The sequence below is a fragment of the Diabrotica virgifera genome, chromosome 3 (assembly GCF_917563875.1).
Source record: "Diabrotica virgifera virgifera chromosome 3, PGI_DIABVI_V3a".
NCBI lineage: Eukaryota > Metazoa > Arthropoda > Insecta > Coleoptera > Chrysomelidae > Diabrotica > Diabrotica virgifera.
The window spans coordinates 166215554-166229132 of NC_065445.1; the positions used below are offsets into that span (position 1 = coordinate 166215554).

The following is a 13579-nucleotide window of genomic DNA, read 5'->3' on the forward strand; positions in this document are numbered from 1 at the left end:
TTTCTACCGATGCATGCTTCCAAATGAAACACCGACCGGCAGACCGAAATGTGCCGTACTTGCCGCTTAACCTGCCATGCCATGCCGTATCTGCTATTGCCCACGGAGAGAAGTAATGTTCGCTTGCTCATCGACTTGTTATGTCGTTGAGTTTTACGTGTAAATTGTCAAGCTACGGATGTTAGGGACGGCTAGCCGAAAAGTCAGATAAATGGCTCGGATCATTCATTTTTTGAGAAGTCTGTTATGCGCAGGGATCACTTAACGCTCGGATTGATCAAATTCTTTTAAAAACCATGAATAAAATTTAGTCTGTATTATCTGATAGATTTTTTTTATTTCACAGATACAAATATTTAAAAAATCTATATCTATAAATGTGTGGGTCGGCACTGCCGACCCTGCCGACCCTGACCGGCCGCCACTGGAATTTAGTATTTTTTCCACTTACCCGGTTTTTCACCGGTTATTACTTTAAAAAGAAAAACCGGTCATAACCGTGACAAAAAAACAACCGGAAAAATCGATTATTACAGAAGAAAAAACCGGTTTTAAGTTATAACCGGTAGGTTTTTCCCATCCTTACTGTCAAGGCTAGTTGCTTCTGGTTTTCGAAGCGATAACATAGGATGTCGTTTCTTAAACTTTTGTTTTAGTGTTCAATATTTCGTTGTGTCAGAATAACAAGGTTCTAACTGCCTCAGGTGCTATTTTTACATAGTTATGACTGTTTAAAGTTTCTATGTTATATATTTATTTTACTATTGTCGCCACTTTTATATGTCAATTTTTAAAAAAATTCATATATTTTTATTTATTTATTTTAATCAGTTAAGCCCATTCGTACCTTTCGGTGTTGGGCTGTTTACAACTAGTTCAATATATACATTTCTATACATTTTAATAATTATACAATACTTTTATTTTAACAATACAATTTTAATGAATATAAATTACTTATTTGACCCATCTTTCTGTCCATATATTTTAATCTTGTGGTGCTTCTTTGATAATTCTTTTCCATGCTGTTCTATTTTGAGCTAATTGTTTTGCCATACTCCATTGCAGTCCTCTCTTCTCTGCTTCTTGTCTAACTTGTTCTTCCCGTCTCATTCTTGGGCGACCTACTTTATTTTTCCCTTGTACTCTGACTTCATATACTTTTTTCGTTATTCTTGTGTCGTTTAGTCTGTGGATGTGGCCCAATCATCCTAACTGTCGTTCCCCTATAATTGTCTCTATGGGTTTTATCTTTAGAGCTTGAGTTATTGTGTCGTTTCTTATTTTGTCTCTTCGTGTGACCCCTTCTATTTTTCTCAAGAATCTCATCTCTGTAGCTTTGATTTTTCTTTTGTTGTTCTTTGTTAGCGTCCACGACTCACTCTCATAGACGATTGATGGTCGAACCACTTTTTGGACACTTGTGTTTTGACTTCTTTGGGTACCTCTTTCTTTCCAAAGAACGTATTTCTTAATGTATTATAAATGGTCCCTGCTTTTCCTATTTTATTGTTTATTTCTTTGTCTATTTTACAATCTTCTTCAATAATTGTACCTAAGTAGTTGTAGCTGTTTACTTGTTCCAACACTTGTCCTTCTACCTTAATTTTTAACACTTTTTTTGTAGTTGCCATAACCATTGTTTTACTTTTATCTGTGTTTATTTCCATGTTCATTTTTCTTTGTTCTTTTATATAAGTGTTTATTATTTGTTGCAGTTTCTCTTCCGTGTCAGCTAACAATACCATATCATCTGCAAATAGTAATTCTTGTATTTGTACATTGTTCATTTTCCATTTTCCCAATATCATGTCTTTAGATTTCTCCTTGCATTGCTTTATTGCGTCATCTAGTACCATTGTTTGTGATTTTAGTTGTTCCGCATACTTCTTTTGCTGTTTTCAATATGATTTCCTTAAATTGCTTCCATTTATTTTCTATTCCTGTGTTAATTGCCTTTATAGTCTCAAACTGTTTGGTTAACTTCTTCTGGTATTCCTCTTTACTATCTATTTCTCTTAATTTGTAGCTTTTTATTTTTTCGTTAGTTATCTTCTTTCTTTTTCTGTTGTGTTATGTATGTGCACCCTTAGTTCCATTATAAGCAAGTAATGGTCACTGCTTATTTCAGCCTCTCTTTTTACCTTTACGTCTTTTATCATTTTTAGGTCTTTTCTTTTTATTAGGAAATAGTCTATTATGGATTTTTCTTTTCTCGATGAGATTTCTCTAGTATATTTGTGTATGTCTTTGTGCATAAATTTTGAATTCGTTATAACCATATCATTTGCTATACATAGGTCTATGATTCTGTTTCCGTTATCATTTTTCATTTTTTCTCCATGTTGCCCTAAGTATCGTTCAATCCCTTTATTTTCTCTTCCCACTCTACCATTTAGGTCTCTCATTAATATAATGTTTTCTCCTTCGTTATCCATCTCTGCTTGTAATATTTCAAAGAATTCATCTTTTTCCCCTTTTTTGGCATTATCATTTGGCCCATATGCTACGATTATGCTGGTTATATTTGTATTTTCTAGTTTTACTTTCACTACCAATTATCTTTCGTTTATATATCTTTCACCTAATATGTTATTTGTCTTTTCTGTTTTTACTATTAGGCCTACACCTCCCGCGCCCCATTCTTTTAAGTCAACTCCTGACCAATATAAGCGGTAATCCTCATTCAGATGTACTATTCCTCTACCTTTCTTTTTTATTTCAGTTACTCCCAAGTAGTCTATATTTTGTAGTTTCATCACTTCAATTATTTCCTCTTCCTTACCGTTAATACCTCGCACGTTCCATGTAGCCATTTTTATGATTTCCTTTTCATTTTTCTTATGTTCCGTATTTTTATATATCTCACCATTTTTGTTCCTCGCTATATTTGTAGCTTCATATATATTTTTATTCGTGTCCATTTTATTTGCCAGGTTCGTTGTGTTTGTTTTCATGTCGCTTTCAATTTCTGCTATTCGTTTTTTGGATTTATTACTTCTAGTTTTTTCATAGTCTTATTCCATTTCCATATCTCGCCATTTATAGTTATTTTATTGTACCCAATTATTATTTCCTTTTAATTCTTCTTCTTTTGTCATTTTTCTTATTTGCTTGTTGCTCCTTTGTTGTCATGTCATGCTTTATGTAGACCTTTTCCTGCTGCAGTTCTTTTAATTTGTATTTGTTTTTCATGATTTGTTCTTTTTCGTCTTCATTATTTATTTCAATTAAGCATACTTTTCTTCCTATTTTATGAGCTGTTTTTACATTAATATTTATCTGTAGAGTGTTTTTTATCATGTTCTCCACGAATTGTTTAAGTTCTGTTTTATTTTCTGTCTCAATTTCAATTCCTGACATCACTATATTATTTTTCCTTCTCTCTCTCTCTAGCCATTCAATTCTATCATTTGTTTCCTCTAGCTTCTCTTTTATATCTTTATTTTCTTCCTTTAGTTTTTGATTTTCTTGTCTCAATATCTTATTTTCTTCTCTTATCATTTTTATATCTTCACTGGTTTTGTCACTCTGCTTTTTGAGCTCCGACACCATCTCTATTAATAGATCTAGTTTTTGTTCTTTACTATTTGTTTTAGATGGTGTTTGTGAGAGTTTTCTATTTTTTGATCTTTGAGTCGCATCATCCGGATCTCTTTTCCTTTTGCTGTCGTTCGAACAGCCGTCGCTGTCCTCCATGTTCTTATTTGTTTCGCTTTTTATTATTTTATTATCGCCTTCCGCCATGTTCTTGTTTATTTCACGGTATCTTAGTTGGTATCTCAACGATAGGAACTTCGCCCAGATCGACTCTTCAGAAGCTAGGTTCCTCTTTGAGTCCTCAAACTAATTAGTTTATTTTATTTTTCTTCGCTATTTTAATTTTTAGAGTTTTCCCTTTTTCCGAGACTTTTACTACAGTCTGGCAACGTCGCCGTGACGTGGAGCGTAAATCGTCTACCAGCAACCAGCTGGTTGTTGAAACTCGTTCACTTTCCTATGCCCGTTTTTTGTGTTTGTTTATACACTCTTAATTCACACTTAATTAGTAATTTTTGTTTATTTTTCACATGTATCGTCAGTGTGCACTTTTATATACACTTTATATTGGAAACTGTTATTTAATTTCCACTACTACATCCAAAATTCGGTAAAATAGTAGGTGGTATTTCAATAACCTTCTCTTGGCTCTACACCGTTGCCGGTTCTGTCATATATTTTTATATATTTGACATTTATTATATATGTTGATATATTTTTATTAACAGTAAAAGGTTACTTCAATAGTTAATACAAAGGAGTTCTGATTTGAGAAATGAATTAAACTTATTTAATCAAGTTCTATTTTCCACACATACCTTTGTTTAACAATTAGTATACAATAAAACAACTTCTAGTTGTTTAATAAAGTCTTATTAACTTATAAACACTTTTAGTTCTTGCAGATAGGACCTAACTTATCAACATTTAAAATTCTCTGAGATAGAACCTTGTAACTTACGTATTTCAGCCACCTGTTAATAGATGCCGGTGCTAGGATCATATTAAGGTAAAGAACATAAAATAGAACCAAGTTACATAAAAATCTCAATTTTAAAAAATTTGCAGATAGAACCTTGTTATTCTAACACAACGATTTGTTTGTTCAATGTGGAACAAACTTATACTACAATCACAATTAAAATGCACTAGAAGTAAACAAACCAAGACGCGTTAACTGTTACAAAGAGCACTCCTGAATCATGATTTACAAAAGGTTTGTTCTAGCAAATAGTCAAACTAGTCAGAAACCGTCAACAAACAGTTGGTCAGTGAGAGAACATAATACAGTCAGCAGTACTATCCTCTCTACTCGCGCTGGTCCGCTATTCGCTGATGGTTTCAAACCGTTTGAAACTGATGCTAGAACAAACCTATTGTATATTCATTGTAAGTTCCAAATGATTATTTACAAAGTATATACATTGTAAATAAAGGTTTAGGAGTGCTCCTTGTAATAGTTAACGAGTCTTGGTTTGTTTATTTCTTGTGCATCTTGATTGTGAATGTAGTATAGGGGTTTGTAATTAAACCATGATTCATTTTTAATTTCCATCAGGACGAGATTGCATGCCAATCAGGTCCACTTGCCAACGGCTGTTGGTTTACCACAATTACTTTTTTTTCATATTTTAATCGTTTTTGCACCCTTCACACAACCGCAGATATCTTGATAATATCGAATTTTTATTTTTAAATTACGATATATTGGCATATATTTCATACCAATGACGTCATCCATATGGACGTGATGACGTTATCAATGATTTTTTTAAGACTAGAGGTCGTGTGATTGCTCAATTGAAACGGTATTCAATTCTGTATTCAACAGTATAAATATTAATATAATTGTTTATACACAGTGTCCAAAAAAACTTTTTAAATTAAATTAATTGATAAAAAAAAAGAAGAATGTATGTAATTTATTTAATTCAAAATACATTTTACTATTGTCAAAAAACAATATTGTTTTTCGCTTAAATTCAATGTTCAAACCAGCTCCCACCAACCACCTGCCTCTTGGAAGTTTTAACATTTAATTTAAGCGAAAAGCAATGCTTATTTGTCAAATAATATTTTTTTTCTGTTTTCCGTCAGCAGTAAAATGTATTTTAAATTAAATAAATTACATACATTCTTCTTTTTTCGTCAATTCATTTAATACAATTTTTTTTGGACACTGTGTATAAACAAGTATATTAATATTTATATTACTAAATACATAATTGAATACCCTTTCAAATGAGCTGTCACACGACTCCTAGTCTCATTTAAAAAAATTATCGATTACGTAATCACGAAATATATCCCAAAATTCCGTAATTTAAAAATAAAAATCGACCTATTTCGAGATTTTTCCTTAAAGTCGCCCGTTTACGAAATATCGAATTTATTCCAGACATTTGCACCATACTGTATACATTTTATTCAGACCGTTCATATGCTAACGCGCGTATATACGTATAGGTATAGCATACCTACGTACAGCATATTATTATAGTTTTTTACATATTATTTTTTTTTCTAGTCAATGGTTCATGTGTCTACCGCTTACTCACATTGTCCCAGATCGGAGATCGAAGAAAAAATATACGACTGTCCAGTGTCTTACGAATATGTACAAGCTGTATTAGAAAAAATCGGCAATGACGAAGCACATTTACTAACACCAAGGTACCAATGTTATTATAGTCAAAATAATTATTTTTTATTTATCTATATTTTATTAGAACTTTTATTTCATATTTGAAGGATGCATGGAATATATTTCTGAAGTGTTTTGACAAAGTTTGATATGTGCGCTTAACCAAATTTTTCAGGAGAGAATTTTTAAAGTTTGAATCTTGTTTCGCCAACCCAAAAACGAAAAGTAATCAACATAAGAAGTCACGTATCACAGTGCCGGCTTAAGCTAACTGCGGGCCCTGGGCACTGGAGATTTAGGGGCCCCATTCATTGCTATTCGTTGTCAGTTTTTTTAACAAAAAAATACAATGCGTTATCATTATCTGTAAACGTTTACTGTAAAATCCATATAATAAATTTTATAAAATAAAACAAGAAAACTAGCAAACGTAAAAGATATTCCAAAAATACATTTAAAGATAACTATAAAAAAACAGAAAGTTCTGCAAAACAACACATGATAAACAAAAAAAAAACATTCTATTAGCTCACTTTTTTCTTTGACTTAGCATCAGCAAACTGCCATATTAATACTATCAAAATTCAGTTGTTTCAGTTCTTAATTTTCTATAATACAATAGTGATACGTCTAGGTTTTCTTGGCCCAAATTTGAGCTTCAATATATGTTTGCCCTTTGAGCTTCAATATATGTGTGCCCAAATCAGTGTCAACAGAGCAGACTCAAAGGTATCCATTTTACTCTGCCGTGCCTTAACTTCACTTTTAACTGCTGATTTTTAGTGTCTATTACTGCTTAACTGGAAAAAATATGTTTGATGGATCCGTAGTTTTTAAGTAAAGCATTTACAGCGTCAAAAGTTTCTACAAGTTTTGTTTTCATCATTTCCAGGAATTCATGGCAAATTTGGTCAGACAGATAGCTCACTTAACCTTTTCCTTTATTCGTATTTCGCTGTAAATACTTACCTAATAAGTTGTCAAAAGCCATGTATACATGACAACTTAAGTAATTTCCTTTATGACGACTCGTTAAATCCTCATAGGATCAACTAGATCCACCAGCTAGTCCTTGAGAAATAACTTAATGGTGACAACAACTCTTCTTAGGACCTTTACCTAATAGTCAGTTTCCCGTTCTACTTGTTCTTTCAAGCCAGCTTCTATAACCACCTATAACTCCAATCTAACTGATGATCCATATCACTCCATCTAACTGATCTTATTATTAATGTAACCATAGAGTTCAGATGAAATTTACTTTCTTTCGGAGATTTGAGTAAACAAATGTTTCCAGTGTATTGCTGTTCAATTGAAAATAATTTGCACAGGTAATAATAAACCGCTCAAACACTGGCGTCGTATATTAGCCAATCTCTTCTCTTTGCTTCCATGGGTTTTACTCTATAAGAGTTGCTTTCCTTTAATCTTCTTTAATAAGCTTTGTCTCCAGCTTCATACATTTTTTATAACTTTCTAAGGAATCACTCGTTTGTTTAAAAGTTATCATAATTCTTATAAAGTTATCAGTCTTGAAATCAGACCATTTCGAAATCGCAGGTATTTCATAGTCTTATTCTCTATTTCAAAAAATATATACCTCTATTATTAAAAAAAGGATGGGTTTCTTCGGGCCCCTGCCCTTGGGCGTCCGTCCCAAGCGCCCAGTGGATAAACCGGCACTAACGTATCATATTGTCATTCTCATTTAAGGCTTTTACCTTCATCACATACGTACCAAACTCTACCAACTTGAAGAAATGTACTAAATAACATATCCAGCAAACAATCGGACCTATCAAAAAGTCGGACTTATCAAGTTTTGCCATACCACTATAGATTTACAAATAGCAAGATTCTGAAACTGTTTTCATGTGGCATGTTATTTTAGTATTATGTTTATATGAGTTTGGGCCATAATTATCACTATAGATTTACAGATAGCAAGATTCTGAAATTTTTTTCATGTGGCCTGTTTATTTTAGTATTATGTTTATATGGGTTTGGGCCACAATTATTGGTGTAGTAAACATGACATTTTTAATTAACTATTGTTTGACGTTTCGATTTCCACTTCGAAAATCGTTCTCAAAAATAACTAAGCCGGATTTATGTTAGGACGGAGCGTGGACGACACGGCTGTCTTACGGGGCACGTTGAAGAATCGTCTGATATGAAAAGCATTGGCTAGTTTATGTTACAACGGGACGGAGCGACAACGGAGCTGGGAAGTGCGCTTTCTATTGTTCTACGGCACGTATCGTGCACGCCCCGTTCTAACAATTATGAATGTTCTTTGGAAAAACACTTTTTTAAAAAACTAAACTTCACAATTAAACTTTTATTTCGACAAACAAAGATTTTAGATACAACTCAATAATTTAAAATCAGACTTGACTTTAACATTTAAATTAGACTTTTATTTAGAGATTTTAATCAGACTGAAAAATATTGATTTTTACATGGTGTTTTATAATTTTATAATTGCTGATCTTGCTGTCCAATACGTCGCAATTAGGTCCAGAATGTTCAACGCTGCGACGCGACGTAGCCTCGTGTTGATTCCACGTGGTAGAATATACTGGATGGTAGCGGTCGTTGTACTATAACTACTCCATCCCCTGAAGAAGTTTTGTAAGGGATGAACAAAACTTTTGGATTGGCATCTCTTGGAATTTCGTTGCTAGAATTTGTTTTTTGTATCTGTAACATATACAAGGCAAATAATTTTAATAAAAATCTATACAGGAGTTAACCAAAAAATGGCTATGGCTATGGTTCCATAATTTTGGGTTATTTTTTCTGGATGTCCTTCTTCCTTCGGAGAGTTTATGGAATTTTTCTAAAGGGATGTGGTCTATCCTGAATGGTTTGAATTTCTGTAGTCCTAATTTTTGGGAAGTATTCGCGATTTATCTGGAACGTTTACTCTTGAATTTAATAACTCTAGATATTTTGAAAAGTTAAATTTATTTTTTTCTTTATCATTTTTTTTTGTGTCTGTTAGTAATCTAAATCCTTGCTTGTCCCAGCTTGAGGGGAATTACTTCTGGTTTGTTTTCCCTTCATGATAGTTTTTTATAATTTCTTTTTGTTGTTCTTCTAGATTAACATCTTCCAATAAAAGATTACATTTTACTAAGTCATATGCGTTGTTTTTGAAAGTTTTTCTGATAATTTCGCAAATTTCTGCAAAAATTTCTTCTTCTGCTTCAAATAAAATTGCATACTTCTTTTTCGGGTTGAGGTGTTCCTTAAAAATCTTTATGGTATCAGCTTTTAACTGATCTTTCGATAGCTGGATATGATAACGTCTTTTATTCGGAAAGGTTTGTATAATTGCTGGAGGTCGTGGATTGTAGTTGACGATTTTGACTATAATTTGGTTATTGTAGAAGTTAAGTGGTTTTTCCGAAATAGGTATACCAAGAATTGGGTTTTCTACTGCTGTATGTATTGTTTCATTTCCGTCTTCATCCATGTTTTGATCTTCGTTTTCAACAGTGTCTTCTTGGATGTTTTGATCTTCGTTTTCAACAGTGTCTTCTGGGATGTTTTTTTGGATTAATTCTGTTGCTTTTTCTTCTACAATCTCGTCGATTATTCGATCTGCATCCGGATTATTAGTCGTTGACCATCCATCGTCTTCCATGTCTACTAAGTCGTCAAAGACTTCCTTAATTTGTGAATCGATGTCCTTAGTTTCCTTTGTGTGAATTTCGATTCGAGACAGTGCGTCGGCATTGGTATTAGCTTTTCCTTTTTTGTAAATTACCTCGTAGTCAAATTCTTCTAATTTTAATCTCCAACGTACTAGTTTGGAGTTGGGTTCCTTTAGGAAAAATAGATATTGCAAGGGACGGTGGTCTGAAAGTATTTTAAATTTCCTTCCAAATAGGTAGGGTCGGAAATACTTAGTTGCCCACACCATTGCTAGCATTTCCTTTTCTATTGTTGAGTATTTGGTCTCAGTTTCATTTAGTGTCCTGGAAGCGAAGGCAATTGGTTTATCACTGCCAACTGGTCCTTGGGAAAGTACTGCTCCGATAGCAAAATTGCTGGCATCTGTTGTGAGGTTAAACGGTTTGGAAAAATCTGGATATTGCAATAAAGGCTCATTCATTAATAATTTCCTGCATGTTTCAAAGCATTCTACGAATTCGGGTGTATGTTCGATCTTTGCGTCCTTTTTCAAGCATCTTGTTAGAGGTTTTGTGATTTTTGCGAAGTCTCGAATAAATTTTCTGTAATATCCCAAGAGTCCAAGGAATCCTCTAATTTCTTTTGCTGTTTTCGGTATTGGATATTTTTCTATTGCTTCAATTTTCGCTGGATTCGGTTTTATTCCTTCTTGTGTGACTACGTGTCCCAGAAAATTAACTTGCTTTTTTAAAAATTCGCATTTGTCAACTTGGATTTTTAGTCGGGCTTCTCTTAATCGTTGGAATACTTTTGTGAGATTTACTATGTGTTCCTGTAGTGATGTTGAGTATACTATTACGTCATCCATATAGACGAGACATATTTCTCCTTGAAGTCCCTTCAATACGTTGTCCATCATACGTTGGAACGTGGACGGAGCGTTCTTAAGTCCAAATGGCATTCTTAAATATTCATAGTGTCCATTTTCCACATTAAATGCTGTTTTGGGAATGTCTTCTTCAGCCATCTCGATTTGATGAAATCCGCTCGCTAAGTCGAGGGTCGTAAAATATTGACATCTTCCCAATTTGTCCAAAATATCGCTAATGTGAGGAATTCTGTATCGGTCGTCAATTGTCTTCTCGTTGACCTTTCTATAATCTACCACTATCCTCCACTTTATTTTACCGGATGAATCTGGTTTCTTTGCCACAATCCAAATGGGCGAGGACCATGGCGATTGGCTTGGTCGAATGATCCCTTGCTCTAACATTGAAGAAATTTGTTTCTTTACTTCTTCTTTGTGCACATACGGATACCGGTATGATTTCGTATATACAGGCTCTTCATTCTTGGTTTTGATGTGATGTTTAACTTCGTTAGTAAAGCTGAGAGGAGTGTCTGGTTGATGAAATATATCGGAGAATTTTCGGCATAGTTGACGAACTTGATCCTCTTCTTCTTCGTTAAGATGTTCGGTTTTAATTAAGTCGTCGATATCTTGTCTGTAGTCTGGTCCGGAGGTTGTTTCCATAGAATATATATGGAAATCTTGAATGTCTATTTCCTGGCTTTCGAGTGGTTCCATAAGAGAAAGGTGAATGGGTTCTGACGTGAAGTTGGCAATTTCGGTCCAGGCGAGGTGGTTCTCGGCGTTAGTAAGGGCTTCTCGTACTACGACGCCTTGTACTTTTTGAGTTGGAATAATGATGGTTCCTTTTTCTTCTTTGACTGGAATTTTGACTTGACTAATTGAATTTGGTTCCAAATGGATGGAATAAAATTGTGTTTTGTTTGTTTCATAATATTTGATAGGGATTGTAGAATCTTTTGTAACTAGAAGTGATTTAGGAAGGTTTAATTGGGCTTCGAAGAGTTTTAGATTATCGAGGCCAATAAGACCATCGAAAGTTTTGTGAAACTTGAAGAGATAAAATTTCATTTTGCTGTCAGAATTAAATTTTGAAAATGAAGAAATTTCAGCACAATATTTTTGGGAACAATTCTGAAAAATTGATGTGACGACGAAGGGTTCATGTTTTATATAATTTGGAAAATATGAAGAAGCTATTTCTGGATTAAGAAATGACTTTGTGGATCCTGTATCAATTAAAAGTCGTAAAGAAGGCTCAGAAATTTCCATGTAAGGTAGCTCCTTCTTGTCGGGAAATGAATGAAGTTCAATTACGTTTCGGCTGCTTCTGGTGGGTCCTCTCGAAAATTTTCGTTTTCTTCGTATTCGGTTGGTTGATTTTCGTATGTATCTTGTAGGAAATTGTTGTATTCGGGTTCATAGTAATCATTGTAGTCGGCATTCTCTTCTTGCTCATCTCCGTGGCATTGTATATTGTAAAGTTCTTCTACGGTGAATTTTGGTTGTGCTCGGTAATTTGGTGTAAATTTTTGACGGCCTCCGGTTGTGGTTTCTGATATTCCACTCATAGGTGTTGGTCTAGGCTGCTTTGGCTGTCCGGGTTTGGGTGCCCATACATTTGACTGGTTCTGGGTCCTGAATGCTGGAGGGTTTGAATTTTGTCTAAATTGGTTGAAGTTTTGTTGTCGATGGGGTTGTTGAAACTGATTCTGTGGGTAGAATTGCCTGATTGGTTGCTGCCATTGTGGAGGTGCAAAATTCTGCTGTTGATAAAATGGTTTTTGGACAGGCAAAGGCATTTGCTGTCTCTGAGGTCGGCGTTCTTGATAATTTTCGCTTCTTCCTGATGTTGAAGGTTGACTTATTTGATTTTTTTGAAGATATCTAACATTATTTTCTTCCTGTACGTATTGTATCGCCGTAGCTAAACTTCCTGGTCTCATTGCTCTGATAATGGAGCCCATTGGTTCTCGTAGGCCTGCTAAAAATGTTGTAAGAGCTTGTTGACGGAAAAATTCCTGTTTGCTTCTTTTAATGTCGGCATTTACAGTATGTAATTCTAAGTAATTGTTGATACAGCTTAAAAGTCCCATTATTTTTTCGTAAAAATGCATGATAGATTCTGTTGCTCCTTGTCTTAAATTTACTAAGTCTCTTGTAAGCGAATTTTCGTCTCTTTGGTCTCCAAAATTTTGAATTAATGCATTTTTTATTTCGTCAAAAGTTTCGCATCCATATACAGATATAACTTCTTTGGCTCTACCTGTTAATTTACTTATAATACCATGAAGCAAAAATTTATTTTGGATATTAGCTGCATTTAGTCTATCATAATAATGGTTTAGAAGTATTGTAGAAACTTTAATAAATTCATGTAATTCATTTGGGTTTCCGTCGAAATTTGGAAGAATGCATAAATTTTTCACATCAAATTGTGGAACTGCCATATTTAAAAAAAATTCAATATATATAGTCAATAGTCAAATACGTATAGTAATTTCAAATATATCAATCTTAAACTGCTTATTATTTATCTATTAATCTCTAGTGTTTATTAATATATAGTATTTATTAAGCTATTCAAATTTTTCTTTAAATAAATTTCTAAATCTGGCTCTAAAGTCAATCTAAGGACTTAGAGGAGATATTTCTAAATTATTTTAATCTTTCTATTAATTTATTCAAATCTTTGTTTTTATCTTCTTAATCTAGCTCTGATTCAATCTAAGGACTCAGAGGAGTCTGATTTATTAATATCTCTTTCAAAAATTAATCTTCTTAATTCTAAGTAATAATAAAAATCGCTTACAGGATAAAGACGATGCCGATGTGCATTCCTTTGCTCCTGAAGGCTCCTAACTTCTATTTCTAACTGCTAA

The 13579-nt window shown here is 33.5% G+C and overlaps 1 protein-coding gene across 1 annotated transcript in view; it reads left to right on the plus strand.

Annotated features, from left to right (window-relative positions):
• Positions 1 to 13579, plus strand: part of LOC114329450 (fatty acyl-CoA reductase wat) — a 241967-nt gene that overhangs the window by 117039 nt on the left and 111349 nt on the right. The window contains exon 4 of the mRNA XM_028278562.2: positions 6068 to 6213. Within this exon, the coding sequence (XP_028134363.1) occupies positions 6068 to 6213 (146 nt within the window). The remainder of the gene's footprint in view (positions 1 to 6067; positions 6214 to 13579) is intronic.